At 46.6% G+C, this 21,539-nt stretch overlaps 1 protein-coding gene and 1 long non-coding RNA gene across 12 annotated transcripts in view; one reads left to right on the top strand and one right to left on the bottom strand.

Annotated features, from left to right (window-relative positions):
• Window positions 1–21,539, top strand: part of LOC143368432 (uncharacterized) — a 539,066-nt gene that overhangs the window by 284,376 nt on the left and 233,151 nt on the right. For 10 of the 11 annotated variants that reach the window (XR_013085235.1, XM_076811154.1, XM_076811153.1 and 7 more), the window contains one exon: window positions 12,547–12,805. Coding sequence is in view for 10 of the 11 variants with exons in the window: in XM_076811154.1 (XP_076667269.1) it covers window positions 12,547–12,805 (259 nt within the window). In the remaining variant the exon portion in view is untranslated. Of the gene's footprint in view, window positions 1–524; window positions 737–12,546; window positions 12,806–21,539 lie in introns of those variants that run through there. The other variant, XM_076811156.1, reaches the window with a different exon arrangement.
• LOC143368460 (uncharacterized) overlaps window positions 1–21,539 on the bottom strand; it is a 306,495-nt gene that overhangs the window by 219,785 nt on the left and 65,171 nt on the right. The gene's annotated exons all lie outside the window — the stretch shown is intronic.

The following is a 21,539-nucleotide window of genomic DNA, read 5'->3' as shown; positions in this document are numbered from 1 at the left end:
GTTCGCTAAATTATTTCGCGATGTCAGTGCTGTTCCCACGCGATTCTTCGCTCACTTTTCGAGTGCGTTCTGCCAACAGCCGGCTGTAATAGTGTTACGTTACTGTGTCTTGATGAATCAGCGTCGGGGAAGGGTGAGAGGGAGGAATATTGAACTAGCAGGCCTTCGTTCATGTTTTTCTTTGTTGTTTTATGTGGGAAGAGAGAACAGTACGTAGGTGCTGTAGCGTTCACGCAGTTGCGCGAATTGTGGGTTGCTTGCCAGCTGCCATGAGGGATTGCGTAGCTTGCCGCTGAGATAAATAATTGTTGCTCGGTTAACATCTGCGTCGTGCTCGAGTGTTCTGTGAATGTGAAGTATCAGGAAGCGCGTAAGGTTGGTTGTTGGAAGTTGACTTAGAGAGTAACGGTGGTATGATAATAATTTTAAAGGTAATTGAATTTTAAGAACTCTGGCTTTTATATCTCTATCTCTTGAGCAAGCTTTGCTGCAAATATTATAGCTGGTTGTGATTTATGTGGTGGAAATGGAGTTTCTTGAGGAATCATCTGTTGATTGGGAATTTAATTGAAGAAACAGGCTCTTGTAAATACTGAGACAGAAGCATGGTAACCCACCTGAACTGCAAAGGTTTACAGTAAGAACGAGAGAAACCGGATTATAAAATGGACATTTCATTTGTCAGCAACGATGGCATTAAATGCAGATTCCCTTCGGAGAAACAACAGGCCCGGCAGTAAGTTTAGTAATTACGTTTTTCATCAATCTTCGTCGAGAGAACGGGTATTGACGGAACGAACAGGTTACATTTCGCGAAGCGTTCTCCCGATGCCAGCGCAATACGCGTGTTTTTATTTTTTAGTTATTGCCTTGCTCCTCGATCGTGACGCGCACGAATTACCGTGCAACTGTAATATTATTTTTTAATCGTGTTTGATGTTCTATTGATCGTTCAGTCTGATGGAAACACCCGATCATCTCATACATTGCTATTCTTTTTCGTAAGGGGTTATGTCTACATGTAAGGTCTGAAAAAACATGTATATTTGGGAATTTTTGGGGGAAAAACTTTAAGGCTTTTTTAATCAAATCTCCCAAGGTCTGTTCTTAGTTACAACATTTGTGGTACCTACCAAAAATATCTCAGAGATTAGTGGACCGATTTGAATAAAATTTTGCACGAATATTCTTAAGACTATAATCTAGTATTTGCCGCGACCGATTTTGAAAAAAAAATATTTTTTGAAAAATGGTAGCTACTCGAATCTTCTTTTGTTAATAAAAAACAACACAATACCCTAATCGAAAAACCGTCTCGATTTTCCGTCCTCTCAAGGGTAAGCAATCCCTTAACACTTTCCAATATTTGAATTCCAATAATTAATCCTGAAATTCTCTCACCGACGAAATCTAAAAACGCCCTTAAATTGTGAAAACATCACTGTTTCACTACTAAAAGCTGTATTTAAATAATTATGCAAAGAAGACTGAATATCGTGTCGCTGTGACAGAAGGGACAGTTATTTAGACACCATCGCCTCGGAATTCCTTCCGCGTCCCAAAGATCCAACGCCCGGAGACACGCTCCTCTAAAGCAACGTTTTATTTTATTCATCGGCGAACGGGTTCCCCGCGGAAAGCTGCGTTTTTCGGGCATTTCCGCGGAAAACGAACGTGGAGTAAACGGGTTCGGTGGCGGGCTAGATGGCGAATCGTAATTTCATGCGGATACGTTATTCCGTCGAAACAACCAATTCGCCCAGTCATTCCCGGTAATTGTGCTCCGCGGAGTGGCGGCCGCTGGCAGAAAAGCGTTCCCGCGCACAATGGCGGTTTAAAAATGTTAGCCGGCCCGGCGCATTGAAGTTTTTACACGGCGGATAATAACTTTTAATGAAAACAAACGGCCAGGCCGCGGCGGACGGTGCACCGCGGCTGTTCCTGTTCCGCGCTGGTTGTAACTGCGCCGTTATGCTGCTTATACGGCCGTGGGACACGGGGAAAATTTGCTTGTCGGCTCGCCCGGCCGGAACCGATGCTGTTTTGATAACGAGAGCACGAAATGAACCGGCTAGCCGTGTTAACGCTTTTATACGCGCCATGCTGCCGCATTCATCGGCGAGCGCCATGCAGTTGCATCGAGCGTGCATAACTCGCCCCCTCCCTCTCGTATCCCAGCTCTATTACGCGGCCTAGACCCGTGCCCCCGATGTGGGCGCGCTGTCTTTGATCAGGGGAACGAGAAAAAACGGCATTTCCTTGTCCGTTTTGCGGACGAGGAGTCGACGGGCTTGTTAATTAGAGGGAATGCGAGAAGTGGGGAGCCGGAGTCTGTTGGACGAGCTGGATGATAGAGGACAATTAGTATCTTTTGCGCAGAGTGTAAAAGTTTGAGTTTTGGAAGTTAGCAGTGAGAGATGTCGAATTTTGTTGTCTTGTGTTCGAGTCTTGGATGGTTCTCGATTTCAGAGTGACTCTAAAGATCGATGGTGACTTAATTGAACTTCATAACCTTGGTTGGCAATTTATTTTACTAGTTTTGTCGCGAGGTGGGTGGACTTTTTAAATATTTCATCGGTTAATTGTCAGCCGATGATAATTACCCGAATCATTTAAATTCGCCGGGGGTGCGGCCAACGGCGAGGGAGGCTGGCGAGCAATTTGCAAATATACGCTCTCGCTTCGAAGAATATTCGGCGAGCATAATTCAAACAGATTTTTACGTCGGCGATTACCGAGCGCGGAATTAATTGTGTTCACATTACGTTTCCACCCGATGATATATATTCTGTTTTGTAATTAACGATACGTACAACAACATCCGATCCGATATTAACCGTATCTTTCCCTCCCCCCTCCTCGGCTCCGCGCGCCCCCCCCCACCCCCGTTCCCATCCTACGCGTTTGTAGGAGTTCTCTAATTGCGATATCGTGAAAAGCAACGCCCGAAGCGGTATTACGCGAAATTAAATCATGCGACCAGCCTCGGCTACGCCGCCGGAACATTTTAGGATCGATAACGCCGCGTTCCGGCTAAACGGGAATGAAATATTCATGGGGAACGCTGAAACGAAACTACACCGTGAACACTGACAATTAATACTTCAAAGGCACTACTCCGAGCTGGTCTTTTTGTTTTCTGTCGTTCCTGTCCGTTCGCTGCGCGGGGATGTTCGTGGAAGATTGGCCCCTAATTAACAGAAGTAATCTAAACAATTTGGAAGTTTGTGCCTGGTTAATGAGAGAGATGCAATGAACTTTTAATACTATCTTCGGTATGACAGCGTTGGGTTTATTACTGAGAGGCGCTACTTTGGAGCGTGGCGTTAGGCGTGTCTGACCATATACCAGACGCTTCTACTTGCCCCTTGTGTTTAGTGGGGAAATTTCACGCGGAGGTTTGAAAAAGGAATCTGTCCTCACCGTTTCCTCGTCAGTCTTCCACTGCAATCGCTCTGTCACTGAAATGTTACAGATATCTGACAATTTTCAACGCGAATCGCGTTCCTTGGTCTTCATCCGCGCGAACAGGCACGTAATTCAAGAACAATGCAACTGTCGCCCATAAATTCGTAATCCGCGCCATCGGTCAACGCCACCACTCGTGTATCCCTATTTACCCATCTATAGGGTCGATTCGGGATCACGTTGTCGCAACGCAAACAACGGAGAAAAAAAAAGAACCCGGCGTATCACGGGGGGCGAAAAAAAGTTGCGCGTTCGGTGTTCACAGGTGTCCGGTGCGCGAAAAAGCTGCAGAACAAAGCGCGTTACGTTGCATCAAGCCACGTGTACACAACGCTCCGCGTTTGTTGCCCTTGCAATTCGAACGCGACCGTTCCACCCTCCCCCGCCCCCGGCGATAATTCATCCCCGCGCCCGCCTTTGGGCGAAATTGCGTTCCGCGGGGGGAGCGAGCACTTTGCAGTCTTCGGGAAAGTTTGCAACGCGGAAACGTCGGTGTCGTTTTTCCGCAGATCGCGAAATATTCGAAATTCTTACAAGTGCAGGCCAATTAATGGGCCGGGAACGACGATGTGTTTCGATACCGCGAAGTTGTTAATTTGCGCGCGCCGCGCTCGTATCCGATGAACGAAGAGCAAATACCTACCTGTGTTCCGGTGCACTCGATGGAAAAGTAACTTGATATTTCCCGCGACTGATGGTGCGGCGGCGGAATTATTTGAGAATGAGAATTCTGCGGTAATATTCGCATCATAGATGAATATTTCGTGCTAGAATATCAGGAGGATACGTTGAATTTCCATTACTGCGTTCGCAGCATTGGATATGATGTTCCTTGAGTCTGCGCGTAAGTCATACACACGAGTAATGCGTCATTAGGGGATGTAAATCCACACGTCCCGCGGTACTGGAAACATTTAATGTGCCACTCGGATTTCAAACACGTCCTATCGCTTAGTGGAGCTGGGGGAAATACGAGCCAGTTAATGAAAAATCAAGATAATTAATCAATCGCTTGAAATATTTATTGGAACCTGCGGCAATTCTTTAAACAAGTAATAAGCAATTACGTCAGAGCGGCCTTCTTCACCTGCAATTAACTCAAAATAAATTATAACATTTTCCTGAAAAAAAACAGTTTTGGCCCGCATTGCCCGCAGGTTGGGTTAATGAGGGCCAAGCAGGTCTTCGCACAGAACGCAGAAAATTATTTAGCCAAAAACAAAATTAAAATCTTCTCTTCTAACACTAGAAGGACAACAATTATTAGAGATTCGTAAGAATCAGTACAACAATGAAGTTTAATTACGATAAATATTTCCAGTACAGTATACACCTACAGGGGATGTTTTAGAAAGACATTCTTTACGCGGATCATACAACATCAGAACATCGTAGCATAACGCAGATTCGGTTGCTGGACGTTCCATTGCAGTCATACGCTAGGAAGCTCTCGAGCATCTCGTTTAAATGCCGAATCGTTTCGTTCCCCGTGCTCCAATCACCCGAAACGATCGACTGTTTAACTTGTACACGAAACGCCCATAGAAGGGAGCCACGGGCATTCCCCGTTTCGTGCACGGCCACGCCGCAAAAATATAAACGTTCCGCTGGTGTGCGCCAACCAGATCGCGTAGTCGCGTCAGAATTTCTTTTTTTCGGCCGAGCACGCATCGCGACCGACGTCACACCCTCTGTTTGCGAGCTTAATGCACTCCAGCGCTACGACAAAACGCACTTTACGCGCGTACGGAAAAATGAGGGTACACGGGCGCGTGTCGCGCGCCCTGACACGGCAGTCAGCCTACTTTGTAAACAATGTGTCCGGCACTAGCTCCGGCTAGCTGCTCCCCCCCGTTACAAACTGGATACGGCCATTTCGCGGCAATAATTCATCCCCGTGAACATTTATGCGCGCCGACACGCCCGGTTTTTATCCCCCTCGCGCGCCATCGACGTGCCCCGCGTCTGCGTTGTCGCGGGGCCGTTTTTTATGCGCTTTGAAAAATGTTCTATTGCCTCGTTCCGATCGGACCACCCGTCTCGTCTCCACCGCGATGCTCCTCGCGCCTCGCCCCCTCGATTTACCTCGCGCCGATGGGAAACGGGATATCCCCATTTTTCCTCCTTTTTCAACCCACCCGCCCTCCCCCGCGGTTTTGAGCATCTCCCTGTTTGGCGCTCGAGAGATATACGATCGCGCACGGGCGCCAGACTTGAAGCAGTATTTGGGGAAATCAGGGATACGCGTGCGCGTGGTTTGATATGGTCCGGTCGAAGCGGTGAATTATGGCTCTGCACACAGGGTCTGTTTCTACTGGGATTTCTAGAAACTTGAACGCTACAACGGCTGTATCCTTAATCCCTTAAGAGTAGACAGTCAGATCGCTCGAACATCAAGTATTCTTTGCGAATTAATTACAAGGAGATGAATACAAATTGTGACTAGTACTTTTGGGTAATGTTTGTTAATACTATAAACAGTAAAAAAAAATTATTTGAATATTATATACATACAAAACGGTGACTTTTTAAAGTTGAAATCCTGATTTTTTCGTGCAAAAATCACGCGAAAAATCAGTATTTCAACTTTAAATAGCCACCACTTTGTTTTAAGTTAATATTTCGGAAAATTCTCTCCGTCATGCTGAGGATACATTAATATACTAACGAAATCTTTTTTGTTCTTTTATTTTAAATGTTCTTTAAATGTTGCTCTTTTAAGCGCAAAAAGTTTTGTAAAAATATACTCTTCCGTTTCTTCAAAAAAAATCCACAAATATTCGCCTCTTTCGGCCGTCTGAGTAGGTATAACCCCTTAAACTTGGTGACGCTAACATGCTGCAACCTCTCTGTTCTTTTGGCGAGGAGTCTTCCATCTGTAACCCGTGTCACATGGATCCACGCATTGCTACAAGCTCTTTTCATGAAGTGAAGAAGTTTATCTCTTCCGAAGCAGTGATCTTTCACCCTGCTGCAGTGTTCACTTTAGCGATTCATTTAATACAATGTAAAAGAACGGGAACACACACATAGGTATAAGTTCCTTGGTGTTTCTTCGGAGGTGGATGAGCCCTCAAAGAAATGTACACGCTATTGTGCCAAGAAAGACCCAAGGGAGACAGTAGTGTTAAATGAAGAGACCAAGTCATCGTTGCTGATAATAATCAGCGACCCACCCCGCACAGCCCAATACCTGATAAACCGCTATGTCTGCGTCCTCACCTGCCACTAATTACAATCGAAAGCAAGCCCTCGTAGACTCTGCAGCGCAGATAAGAATCACCCTGTCACGAACGAGTAATCGTCCACGCAAAGCCTTCCCCAGCTGCACCCCTTAGCATTCACGGAGTCACGCGATGCCAAGCGGACTCGCGGCCGCGTGTATTATCGCTGGCCGCACGAAACGATCCTCTGGGCGAAGAATTGCCTGGTCCGCGAGTAGCGTCTCGCTCGTCGGCGTAATCAGATTCCCCGGAGTCGGACGACTCCGTCGCTGATAATTTTCCATGCATAGTAAATACGCAACGAAGAATTTGAATAATCCACTTTCACGCTATTTTCCCGTCTGATGAGTCATTAAGCTGCCGGACGAGCGTTGGCCGCGAGGAACTTAACGCGCGGCCGAGAGCAATCTGCTTTGTTCCGTTACTCCGCGACGCGCCCGCTTAAGCGAACGGGCGGAATGGGCGAGCGCGGGGAGATACTTGCACGGCTGGGAAAGAACAGAAGCCCGCTGGGTAGGAAGGAAGCCGTGAAACAGAGAAAGAGGCCTGCCGGCCAGGGGGTGGGTGTTGTTACGCGATCTCGCTTTGTGTGTTCGACGCGTACCCGGCGATCGCTCGTAGCTGGCAAATTTACGGTCCCCCGGCTCTCGCCTCGTGGCCAGCAAAATGTCCGCGCATCGTCATCGTTCTCGCCTGTTCGTCTCCTCTCTCCGTCCGTCCGACTAACGTCCACAATTTCACCCGCATTACCGTAATGTTCGCTTTAATGACTCGCGGCCGAACGATGCTGGCCAACAATGGGGACACCCCCTTCGCAGGCACGCTCCACCATGTCCGTCGATTTTCCACCGGGCTCTTCCCTTTTTTTTCTCCCCCGCCCTTACGATGCCGGACTCGCGGTAATTTCGGCTCGGCGCTGGCGTTTCAATCGAAATTCGCGGCGATCACGATGCGCGTGTAAGGTAAACCGGTGCATTAGTGGTGGCCTTGTGTGCAAAGGGGTATGATCGTTAGAAGGTAAATGTGTTATATGGGAAACAGTAGCGCGGACTGTGGATTGGCGATCATCGTTTGAGTGAACTCCCAAACTTTTTTGAGTTGCGATCCCCTTTTATAATATTCAAATAATCTGCGACCCTCCCTCCATAGAAGGTAAATATATCCGTCCTTTCATTTCTGAAAAATCAGTGTTACATACTTAACAGAATATGGCAATTTAACCATTTTAAAATAAATAAGTGCTGAAAATCGTCGACCAAAAATAACCTCGACCCTCCAGAAGATACTTCGCGACCCACAGGTTGGGAATCACTGGCTTAAGGGGAGAACCTGGTCTTACGCTGCAAAAAGGTGATTTTGCGATTTTTTTAACGCTGGAAAATGTAGTAGTCGCCTTTCCAAAACGGTAGGGGTATTTTAATTATATATTTATACGTTACAAAAACATTGAATTGGAAAATTTCAACCTCATCGCGCTGAAATTGATTGATCGTTTATGCACCTCGGCACTGGTATTGTAAAGTGGCGGGAAAAATGGAGTCTTCAATTTTTACCCGGAATAAAAAAGCCGAAGTTTCTTTTAATTTTCACGAACTTATATTGTCGATGATTAAAAAAAAGGAATAAGAAAGAAGTCTGAAGTTGACAAAATTTTGGCACTTTGAAAAAAGGTTCGATCGGCCAAACAGTATTTTTGCTATCTTTCCCGTCAACTTGAAAAATTATGTTTTGAGAAAAGCTCTCCTGGCTGATACTTCCGAGTTACTTCGAATTTCACTCTGAAACTTTAGGAATATATTCTCCAAGAGTATTACTATCGATTAAAGCAAAAAATTCAAAATTTCGACCTTCTTAAACAGGTTCATCCCTTAATAATACGGATCGTTATTGTGAAGTCTAATGTCCCTAATTACCACCCACTTTTAAGTTATCAGATAAACAACTATTCATTTTCCCGAAATAGATATCTATTCCAGATTTCTCCATTTTTTATTCTGTCAATAGTTTTTTTTTCTATTCGATTGCGGGTAGGATATTGTATCGCCCAAACCATTCGGTCATGTTTCTACTTTTGCCAGACATTTTTGCATATAGAATCCCCGTTCCCACACAAACCGCGGGTGTAGGTTTTGCGAGTCACACCGGTGATTTACTGAACACGCGGAATCGATTGCAGGGGATGAAACAAGCCCTCGTGGGCCGCGTTTACGTAGCAGCTTAGGAAACGCGCGTCTGCGGCGGCCGTGTTGTATCGATGCTCTCGCGCGCCCGGAAACGGGCATACAGAGGCGCCCTGGCTGCGTATCCGCATTGTTATGGGCACATTTCCGGTTGTTTGTGCCGGGAAGAGACAGCGTGGCATCTCCTCGTCAGCCATGCACATCCTGGCCCGGCCGTGTTCGATGATACTTGGCGGTTCGTGCACTTTTCAAACTCCCGTCGACACGCTCGTAAAGCTGTCCTATCGCGCTGACAACGCTGGAAACCGTCTACCACGCCGGGCGACCCACGTAAATGGCGAACGTTCGACTGTTGCGGATTTTCCAGCGTCGTAAATAATGGACGATCGTCGCCGGTCCGTTCAGAGACTTTAGATCAGGAACGTTGATTAATGTCCTGGAAACGCGATCCAGATAAAAGGGATTGCATACGAGCCCCTGTCTATCTTTTTCAGAATATCGTGATTCTGGGTTTGTTTCTCCATTTAGATGCAGTGGATTGGGTTTTAGACTTGGCCAGGTCGAGGACCGGCCTCGGCTGCAGCTTGCCAGGCTCTAGTCTCGATTATTTTTACAGTTCACTTTGAACGGATTAGAGTCCAGTTTTATTTCGTTTTCACGTGGCTACGGGGTGAACAGGTTTCTGAAAAGACATTCCGAATTCTGTTTGAAGGGGAGCGCGCGACCGCGAAATAGTTAACTGGCAGTAACGCGGACAGATAGAATTTCCAGGAGCGGTTAACGAATGATGGGTAGGCGGAAAAAGAATGTTTAATTATAAGGAATTGGTAATGATCGTGTGTCCCATAGATTGCACAGTTTACGTACCAAGGGGAGATCGATAATCCCCCGTACTGTCTAAATGGTTTCCGTAGAATATCTACATTCTAACCCTGCATCAAGTGGATCTAACAGCATCTAACTTCGACCTCACAGGTCATCAAATTTCTTTCACTCAAAGTCCTATTCAGCATCCTCTTTTCATATCATAATATTCCAGTGAATTATATTCTAAGCAGAAGAATATAATTCTAGCACAAGTGCTAGTTACACCAGCACACGAAACACCCTTTCGATGAAATGCAAGAACAAAACTCCATCTGCGAATAATTTATGTCACTTCTATCGTGTCGAAGTATTTCCACCAACCACGCAGTAGTAAAAGCACAGCACCCAGGGTATTTAATAACACGAAACCTGGTTCCTGATAAGAAAGTCGTAAGTACAGCAACGTCAGTGAAGTGGGGCTCTGATAAAATCCACGAAGCAGTTGTAAAACATAGGCGGGGGTTGTAAAAGCGTCCCATAAAAAGATTTGGTAAGGGGTCGCAAGCCCGTGAGAATCGCCAACGTGTTTGCCGGTCCTCTGCCAGCCGTCCTGGGAGCAGTGCTCTCATCCAGGCGGGTCTTTCGCCCTTGACCACGATCCCACGTGGTCGTGTGTATCGAGAGCAGCATCGATGTCCCAACTACGTATCGGCGAGCACCAAGGGACCCGCTTGGTATCTGTTACCATGATTGACCAACCTGTCGACCAGAACCGCGGGACTTCCATGTTCCTCGGGGTGAAAGTCAAATTGCGGGGGAAGTTGCCCTCCATGGCGCGCGAGTCCGATTTAACCTGGAAAGATACTACGTCTACTTTGACGGTTTCTGAAAGGGACACTCAGTTTAAGCTTCAGGAAAGAGCAATTTCCGCGGGGAGATCAGGGAAATTATTTGAGCCGCGGTGTGAGGAAAACAGGCCGTTATGTTTTTTTCACCCTCACTTGACACAAAATTTGACTTTGCGGTACAATATCATTGAAAATGGTACTACCGGATGACGCTGTGTAGTAGATAGTAATTTGAGGCATTGAGAGCCAAAACAGATTTATCCACAATTATATAAAATAGGAAAAAATTTTGTTTTCAATGTGGGTTAATCCGCTTTCGCTCTCAATGCCTCATTTCACGTGTCCTCCACTGGTAGAGACGCTTCTCGATTGAGGAGAATTTTATTTAATCAGTTTTCTATTTTTTTTTATTAAAGTAACATATCCCAAGAATATAACCATAAATTTTGAGCTACAAATATTAAAAATTGAAAAAGTTATGATTTTTTTAAGCAAAAGAACGTCTTCCGAGAATTCATTTTCTTTCAAAAATTTATTTAAACATGACGATACTTTAAATATGAATTTTCAACGATGAGCATATATTCTACAATGTTCAGACTTCATCTCAGAATTTTCGTGACTTAATTTAACGGGTACTTTTTAAACAGCAGCTGATGGAAAATTCAGTTGTGACCCGGTGTGACAACCGAGGGTTAATGCAATAAATTTCAGATCGCGATTATATATAAATACTACGATGATTTCCCATGCGGAAGTGGTATTTAATAAACAGCGGCATCGAGCAAAAACATCCGCGGTCGGTTGATAGGCAAGTATATATGTCAGAGCGCAGAGGATTAAAATTCGCCAATGAGTTGAATATTAGTTTAGAAAGCTCGTAGAGCTGTGCCACGGTAGATCGAACGAATTTAAAGCAAGTTCGAGTGGGAATTTACCGGTTTGATTTCGCGATAGTTTCGAGGGTTGCTTGGTTAATTAGCCGCGCATATACTAAAAGTGTTGTGCACGGTCGTTAATTCATCGAAAATTGGGTCCGTCGACAGATTGACGAGTACTGTTCTTCTTTCCCCTTTCTCGTCGAAGCAAACATCTACCCTTTATTAGCGTTTTTAGGGAATCCGACGTGGCCAGAGCGTTTGACGGCGAGCCGAGTGGCGGTACATCGAAATCCTTTCCCCGCGCGACTCAGCAAATATTGACGTTCGCGAAGAGGAATTTGCATGGACGGTGGAATTGGCAAAATATTTCTGCTCGTAAAAGAACGCTCGACGGCGAGACGCGTAACCAAGAACAGAAACGGAGACCAGTCGACGAAAAAAGGACGACTACGCGATTCCCTCGTGGGAATACGGCTGCTGGCCGAGGGAAAACTGAACCCTTAAATTTAATAATACGCCTTTCGTCGATTCGAACGCATCCGTCATCTCAAATTCGACTATACTCCCCGTGCAAGGGAGGACTCGAATTCTCCTGAAATCCTCTGTAATCCTCCACCCGGAGCCGAAGAAGAGACATTAATAGAACGGGCTTAGTAGCAGGCGAGCACGGGAACATTGAAATCCGCGGTATAAAATAACAATAAACTCTTCTTCGTTAAAGCAAACAATTGCCTGTTCCCGCGAATCGGGGTCAAGATGCACTTGAATTCCTGGCTCTCTAAGCCCCACTTCTGGGAACCACTCTTAATGCTGTTCAAGCTTTTCCAACCCACTCCGTTGGAGCTATTATATACTTTCTCGTGGACCAGGATACTCGTAAAACTGAAACAAAAGCTCTTCTGCTACATCTCTGTGGTGATATCCCAAAACGTTCCACCTGTGAAACCGATTTCATGCAAAATGAACATGCATATTCTGCGGAGGCCGCGAGCATGGGTACCAAAACAGTGGCTTGTTTGAAACTCGCCCAATCAACGCCCCCGTCCCCTCGCAACCCCTTTGCATCGACGAATATCAAACGTTGACTTGCCGATAGTCCGGCGGCGCTGATTCTTAACACGATTCGATCGTTTTTCAGGGTCCGGTCGGGGAAGTGGGCGGCGTCAGGCTGCCGTTGCAGTCATTACATGGGTACGGATCTGTGTTCATGTACTCGGCGTCGACGAGTCCCGGGGGTGGTGGTGGCCAAGGTGGTGGAGGCGGGGGTGAAGTCACCCTCCGCATCCGCGAACCCGAGGCCATTCCCGAAGAAGTTCTTGCACGCCTCGAGGACACCGCCACCCTCTCCATCTCCCTTCAAGGCGACGCTGTTCTGAGGCTAGGGGCGGCTGGCACAGGTGAGTTTTCTTCTGCTATATGAAGCACTTTCGCGTTTACTCCACGGCTCAACCATCAGTTGAAATTCACGTACTCACGCGATCGAACTCGATTGTGGGATCCGAGAAAGTCGTATCTTTTTTTGAGAAATGTTTTATAGCTTTTGAGTAAAAAATTTCCAAAGACCACCCTTTTTTTCGGCCTCCTGACTGAGCACGACCCCTTAAATGGAACGTGCGTTTCATGACTGTCCATTTCAGACTTACTTAGGATGACTTTTCTGTCTCGAGCATGGGCTTACGAAAACGAGCGGGACTATTAACAAATAATTCTAAAAATAATGAGTGCCACGTTTGTAAAGAAACCCTTGCAACCAGTAAAAGATATTGGTTCCAATGTAAAATTTGCGAAAAATGGGCCAATGAGTCATGCGGGATAAAGGATGCATTCTATATTTTTTCTCTATGTGCTATTAATGGTATTTTAACAATTGATGTCATTTTTCTTCTCATTTCGTTTATTTTCATTAATGTGTCCCTTTCGTGGCGTCTGATGTCCCATTAAAGGCTACCTAAGTAGTCGTGAAAGGGTCATTTCCGACTTATTTGAAAATCGAAGATTTTGTTAATTTCTGTTATTATTAACGAACTTGCAAGACATTTGTATTGCAGGCAATGAATATACTTCCTATTAACGGGCTTGTGTTTTAAATACCTGTCATGATACTATCAGAAATGGACGCTAAATAAAATTGTTCCTTTTATAGCGCCTCTCCAGTATAATAGTTGAGCAGAAAGATTATAATTTCCAGAGCTTCAGTATGAAATAATCTGGAGGGGGATCAGAATCGGACGTACATGTGAAATTTACAAATTTCGATATCGCCCAGGCGAAACTTGTTTCGACGAGTATTAAATCCGCTTATAACGTTCGGTTATAAACCTCGTATGCTTATCAGCAGAGTTAGCTGGCAGCCGAAATTTCGCGTGCATTTTTGATCGAGCTCTTCGGGCGCCGAGCAGACTCCGAGCAGTTCCATATTCGATTATTAGTTTGCGAATTAGCGTAAATTTATTGCCACTGTATCTAATACAATATTTACGATTGCTAAATCGTAATTGAGCAACGAGTTTATCAGTGGGCGCACGATTCTTCGTGGTCCAGTTGAAAAGTGTTAGGGGCGTCAGACTGCCCGAGTCACGACGCCGTGGCGGCGATAAATAATTGGCTTATACGGCGCATAAATTCTGACAGGGTCACAGCCCTTCTGAAACTTACCCCTGAATTTATTATAATGGGCACCGTCCGCCCGTATTTTTGGGATGGCAATTAATTTTCACGTTTTCGAAGTCCGCTGCGTGGCTCTGGCTAGATTAGCCAACGCGTGCGCGCCCTAATACAGAATTATTTTGCTGAAATACGCTGATCCCTGCTTTGCATTATCGCCCGTACTTTTCTATGCGAACTATTTTTGCTGATAAGCTGGCCATTCGTTTCCCTTTATCGACGACGATGGGAATGGGGTATAGAATATTCTTTATCGCCCTGGCTTTGAAAACGTACGGGTTTCAACATTCTTTTTTTATTCTTTCACTACGAGATGAATCCAAAATGTGGGAGAAAATTTTCTCGTTCGATTCACCATTGTATACTTCGTGCTTTGGAGGGATGTAGTTCGACTGTTTTCTTTGATTCGTTCGTACAAAGTCAGTTTAACCCAACGAGGGGAGTAGTCAATGATATTTCAGCGATTTCAGCTGAAAAATGAATTCAAGGTATTAGAAGAAATTGCGTTGCATTTGTTGGAAACGAGTTGCTATAGACTTCTCTGCAATGTCTTAATGCTATTCCCAAATATCAGGCGTTCGATTCCGAAGCGCAAGTAAACTGTTACTTTAGCTCCCTCGCAACGATGTAAAAGACCATCGCGTTCGACGTTCCACGGCTTGGAATCGCTCCAATCGATTACGTTAACGATTAACCCTAAAGGAAATGGAGGCGTGCAGCCTCTACTTTCACGGAAGGCGGAACTTCCAGATCGCTTCAGTTTCGTGCATTTCCATTCAACCTCTAAACGTCTGCTTTTGTTGGCTGGCTGGGGAGGGCCGGAGTCGGTGGAAGGTTCATCTCAATAAATCGTTTTAAGCAGCCATTGCCAGCGAGTGGGATCGCGTTTCGAAGACTCCAGGAGGAAAATAAAAGTTTCCTTATTGTTCGAGTCAGGCTTCGCCAGCGCCGAGTTCGAGATCTCGCCTGTCTGCTTGCAAGATTTCTTGCTTGCAGTCACTTTTCAAACACTGTTCAGTTCGTTAGATTGTAGTTGCGCGAGAGCCATTCAGATTGTTAAATGAGTAACCAAAAGCGACGAGAAAATTAGATTACGATATTTAATTATAGAAAAGCAATAGTCGCTTCCGATTTTTCGCGATTCAGCTTCCTTTTCCCCTACTTCGACTTCGATATGGAATTGAAAAACACTCGTTCTTCGACTAAAAATTTTACTAAGAATTGTATTTCACTTTGCCTAAAAAGTTAGTTTAACTTCTACGTTAAAAGTTTTACTTACTTACGCAAAATTTGACTGATCCAGATCGTGTTAAAAAATCCCCAGAAATACTTTCGTACTATTTTGACTGTGCGGATGACGACTGGACCCTCGGCAATCGCGAAAATATAAGTGCACAGAAAAAATGGTTTCATTTTCCACGAACACGCCAAAATACCACTGTAAAATGCTAAATCCACCTGCAGGATTCCTCCTTCTCGACCGCTCGCCTGTTTCACGAGCGAGCAGATTAACGCGGAAGTTTTGACGCCAGGCGAGGCACAAAAGAATCAAAGCAGTAGGATAGGAGGAGGCCTGAAAAGCCGCTCGGATCGGGGCCCCGCTTTTGAAGTAGCATTTCCTTGGCACAAACGACCCTCTTAATCAATCGCTAGCACCTTTATCGCGGCTCTCGAGCCACCCACACCGTCGCACCGCCGGAAGTGTAAAGCCTCCCCCGGGTAACAAGCCGCAACTTCTATAAATCTCGGCTCTTTCTCTTGCCCGCTTCTTTTACAGCCGGCCGATTCCGCGGGCATTAGCGTCGAAGGAAAGTAAAAGACGAACGGTGGCGTACGGTAAATGACTCGATTACGGGAGGCGAGGAATCTGATGGTTTGAAAAACAAATATATTTCATCGACGCATAAAAATATCTGCCCAGGACCCGAGTTCCGAGAAACTTTGATCCTTTTATTTCAAGTGGTAAACGCGACATGAATATGTGGAATTAAAATTTTTACTAATAGGTATATTTAAAGAAAACAAATATAGAACAGAGCTTAGAATTAAAAGGAACTAAAGCTATTATTATAACAAAATTCAACTCAACAAGACACGACGCGAGACAACACGCTTGCTTGTCGCATCCACTCTGCTAATTCCGCTCGTCCTCCCGGAAAACTTTTCCTCCAAAAAGGACGCTATCCGCTCCACCACGCACGCTTTCCCTGCTCGTCCTCCTGACCAAATATGGTCATAGGAAAGGCCCTCGAACCTCGAGCGCGTCGCTGGGCCTCGTGCACGCCGCTGGGTTCTTCCCGGCGGGCCTGCATCGCCAGTGCTTCTCAACGTCCATGCAATCATCCCTTAAAACTAGACGCACAATCATTCCGATACTACAAATATCTGCAATGAAGTTACGCTGACAAACTACCACTGATGCCTATTAACAATCAGTTCTATGCTTCGTCTGGATACGAAACATATAAGTTACACGGCGAGGTAAGAAAGGGAAAAATTGACAGAACGTCGAATGTAATCGGGATTCAAGTTTATACCTCCAGGACATCGATCAGTGTTCACTCGTCCAAAGCCTGGGGAACGACGATACGCTTAGAATGCGAGGCGATGTGGATCGTGAAAGCTTTTGGGAGCTAGCCCCTGGCCGAGCAGAGGCTGCCGCTGAGAAGGAAACTTATGAAAATCCGGGATTTATCGCGGTGTGCGCGAGAGCCAGCCGCCTCCGCGGCTCTGACAAATCGTCCGGAAGTTAACGTTCGATCGTTTCCGAATCCTCTTTTTGGGGAGCAACCTCCGTGGATCCTCGACCCCGCCGGCCAGCTGGCTTTTAGGGAACCCTGCTCAAAGTTTTAATCCGTTTCGCCGTTTTCGGCGACCGCCGCTCCGCGATTGTAGTTCCGTCCCGGGCGAATCTGTTTCTGTTGGCTATTTCCTTGGGAATATCTGAAATTCAAGAAACCCTGGCTTCATATCGTCGGTGATGCTGCAACACCGCGTATAAGCAGTTTGTAAATACCGCGTATCTGCAAAAGTAGCAAAATTCAGATTTCGTGCCCACGGTTGCCAAGCGCTGTTTCGCTTTTTTTAAAAGTCACGCCGTGTGAAATAGCCAGTAGGAAGCCGCCTTTTTACCAACGGAACCAACAGGTTCAAGGATACCGCGAATCTGTCTCGCTTAGCAAGTTGGCGACAAGACCGCGAATTTACAGAGAAATCAGGTGAAGTGAGCGCACGTTTGGTGCGTGAAAGTGACTTTACACAGCAATTAAGCATTTTTATGATGAATTGATGTTACTATTTATTACAAGGCGCGCTAAAACCGACCCAAAAAAGTTCAGTCAAAGAAATTCCTTAAAATGACTGAAATATTAAATTTTTTCTTCCTCCTGTAAAATCGGTGAAAAGCAGAACCGCGGTATTTACAAACTGCTCATACGCGGTGTTGCAGTATCACCGACGGTATGCACTTGCTTACAGTGCAGCGATATTAAATTATATTACGAAAAACCTGAAAGCCGTCGCGAGGAATGCCAGAACACAAGAATTCGTGTCTATTTACCTAACTGACTACAGACTAGAGCGACGATAATAGCAGTAGTCTCGGAACGGCGATAAAAGGTAGCGTAAGTAGCGTAGGTACAGTTATAGTCAGCCAACGTCTGACAAGTTGGAATTCGAACGTCGAAATTGAAACGCGATGGGTACTCCGGCTGTTTCTAAAGCGAGTAGGCAAAGGCAGTTGTATATTTCGAGCTGCGAGGCAGAAGATCGAAATAGGACAGAGATTTTCTCGAGCGTTGCGTCTGGAAGCGTTCCGTGGACTTCTCTGACGTAGGATTTTCAGAACGGGGATTTTCACGGGTGCTTGCGAATCAATGGGCGCCGTCGATTTACACGGGAATGATCGCGCAGCTCGTGTAAACCTTCCGGGAAGAATAATGGAAGCTGCGTAAATTTCGTTGGGTTGCGGTCGTGTACGCAAAACGCGGATTACGTATCTCAAATGAATTTCATTAACGTTCGAGCAGCAGAGTAAATACTCAAATATATTTTAATCATCGGCCGGCCATAATTACGCGAATTCATTAGTCGAGTATTACTTTAAACATTTACAACGCGTACCAAAATAATTGATTGGTATTCTACAACGATGATTATACAGAGGCTTGATTTAACGCGTCATTCGTTGCGCGATGATAGCGTTCCCATTGGTGGCGAGGGAAGTCTGATGCTTTTGTGCGCTTCTTATGGCCAAATGAATGCTCGACGGATAAATTATACTTCGGAGCGACGGACAGTGGAAGGTATATGTTTCCGCCAGGGACTATTTGCTTCTTCCGTCATTAGAACCGATAGATTTTGGCAAATTGCTTGATTAAATTAGTCCTCGGAAAATTGGGCTTCGGAATATTTCGTCTGTTAACTTAGAGCAACTTGGAAGTTAGAACTAAGATCAGAAGTGAGGACCTCTTGGAACTTCATAGGATACCGAATAACCTAAACTGCTACACTACACTTCGCAACTCTGTACATTTGTATAATTCGCTATCTCGACGTTACTACCCTGTCTAATCTCTCCACTCTCCATTGAAGCATAGAAATATCTACTCATATTCATGATAGAACTTCCTCGATTTCTTACCTTGCGCCTCTCAAGCAATTAAAAACCCAATAAAAACCAACGAACTCTTTACAACTGAACACCTACACTCGCGGAAGGAGTTTGAGCGAGCAAAAGCGAGTTCATTCGCCTTCAATCAACTCCTCACTCACGGTGTTTCAGCCGTACGTCCTTTCTTCATTCGCAGCGTAGGTGCGCGTCCGACACTTGTATCTGGACGACGCTTCCTGGCGGAAAATTAATGGCGACGGAGACTGTGTGCGGATTAGGGAGAATTTGAAAAAAAAAATTGTATCACAGTATCTCCTAATCTTATTAAATTTATTGAAGACTACAGTTATTCGCGGATATATACAATGCTTTTACTACGTATTGATGAACTTGTGAGCTTGCCCTGATGATGGTTTTCTGGCAACTGATTTAACGAGCAGCACGCGACACAGTGTGGACTCCGTGCGGGTGGCGTCCCGTCGTCTTACCAAATCCTGTAGCTTTATCGGTGCAATCCGGCATAACTCCCATCAAGGGTGTCAAATAAGACCATCTCCTAATAATTAGGGAAATGGAAAATTCGTCGTGAGAAAGTCAGCGACGTGGGAGACCGGCGTCTATCGGAGGACCTCTGACTGAGGACAATGAGGCTTTACGAAAACCCTCTTGCACGCCAGGAAACTGGCGCCTCGAATAGGAAAACTCGCGCTTTCTTTAAGAATACTGTGTCCTCGAAATAAACACTTCTTTCAAGGCGCCGGATACCAAATTCCGTCCAAGGACGGAACACACGGCTGAGCGATCCTATTTAAGAAACAACCCAGCCACCAGGTCAAGTCCTCGAATCACTATTCTTAAGAATCTATCTACCTCGCGCCTTCCAAGCAACCCTTTCCCCAGGTCCGTCACGCCTGGCAGGTTTCGGTGAATCCGCGGGAGCAGGGACGAGCTCGCGGCGACGTCGAGCGTCCCAAGGAACGTGGGGACGCGTGTAACGCCGGCTGCCGCGTGGTAATACCATAAACCGGGAAAGAATGAAACTAGGCGCAATAAAGGCGGCGGGGAATACTCGTCGCGCGGGGCAATAAGTCTGAAATATGCCAGCGTTTTATTCTCGCCGCGCGAATACCGTCGAGCAGCTGAGAAAAAGAGCACCGAGCCGCGAACCACGGCGCGGAGGGTGGCTCGCGGAGGTTGGAGACGTGGGTTTCGCGCTGGCGGTGGGTACGGGGATGTAGGAGGGGGGGAAAAAAAAAACGAAATGTCTGCGGGTACGGCGGTGGTTTACATGGCGAACACACCGGGGAGGGGGCGGGCGTGCACGCGAATAATTCCCGCGGAGCATGCGCCGCGCGAATGCGAGCCCCCAGCGGGGAAAAGGGCGAGGGAGAGTGTGGGCCGAACGGGATGAAGGGTTGCACACACGCGGGAAACTCGATGGATAGGGGAGAAAAATCCTGCTGGAAGGGGGAGAGTGTGTACACGCGAGACTCGGCCTGGAAAACTTTGCGGGCAGAGCAATTCTCGTTATAACTTCGACCCTGCGGAAACTTAAACTGCTGCCAGCCGAACACGCAGAAGTTTCAGGCGTTTTCCTGCTCGGGACAATCGTTCCCTTTCTCCCCTCTCCGCGGCGCCTGTCCTTTCAGGTGGATACGGGAGGTGAGAGAACGATCCTCTCTTCCACCGTTCTTTTTCCTCCTGTTTTTGCACCGCACTTTCGGCGAAACGTGGCCCGCGAACCGCTGCCGGCTTCGCAGGAATTTTTCGAACTGGAGCGCCGCGGCGCGCTGGTCACCTTCCGCTTGGAGAAATTTCAAACGCTTTTTCGGAGCTACCAGCTGCGGCGTTTAATTGCGCGGGGGCGTTTAATAGCTTTTTATGGCTGAACTTTTTAGCTGGGTCGTTCGGGGAAACGGGTGGAATGTTTAAAGTATTTTTTATATATATATATACATATTACACGAACCGGTGTTGCCTCGAATACCCGATTCTCTGCGAAAACACAAACGTTGAACTTCCATTATTGGTATGAAAGATCGAAGTGTTATAAGCACAGAGCACTAGAAGAACATCCCTCAACCGTTCCCGCTACTCCGCTCCCCAGTGACACGCGGCGACCACAAACCACCCCCAGCTGCCAGCGACTGCCAGCGCCGATAAACCAACGGAATCGACACACTTCCGCCCGCGAAACGGTGTAGTCGATAAAGCGGCCGAATTCATATTACGTGGCCACCGGGAGCGGCGTTAAAAGAGCCGGGCGAGAGCCGCGCTTATCTGAAATTTCGAGCCCGTCCCCGCCTCCGTATCTCTCGCCCCTTATCTGCCGCGAGATAACGGTTAATAGCGCGGCCTCCGAGAGCGGCGCAGCGTCGCTTTTTCTTCGAACTGTGATCACTGATCGAATCTTAATCCCGTGCGCGCACACGTCCTGCCAGCTCCGCGAGACGCTCACGGAATCCAACCAGCCGCCCGTTATCCCTGGCATCACGTATTTAAGAGGGAGTTAAGGGACACGTAGCAGTCGACCGTGTGCACGAGACCAACTTTCACCCCACTGGCCCCCTAGCAGCCAACCCCCTCGTAGCTGGCGGTTGCACGTGAACTGTGTGTTCCCGTGACTATCGAGCGCCAAGGGGATCTCCGGTGCCAGGCCCGTGGTAGGAGGCTAAAGGCTGAGAAGATTTAACCGGCGAGCTTGGAGCTTTTCGCACGGACACGTGTGAGAAAGCTTGCAGCTCCCTTCGTTAAAGCTATTCAGCGTCCGCGCGACTCCTTTGCCGCCGATTCGCTCCTAAATTCTCGACGGTGCTGTCGCTTGGAAACTTCTTTCTCGCCTCGGCTCCCGACCA

This window comes from Andrena cerasifolii, chromosome 4, assembly GCF_050908995.1.
Source record: "Andrena cerasifolii isolate SP2316 chromosome 4, iyAndCera1_principal, whole genome shotgun sequence".
Classification (NCBI taxonomy): domain Eukaryota; kingdom Metazoa; phylum Arthropoda; class Insecta; order Hymenoptera; family Andrenidae; genus Andrena; species Andrena cerasifolii.
Note: the sequence above shows the minus strand (reverse complement) of the source record. Positions and strands in the feature narration are given on the sequence as shown.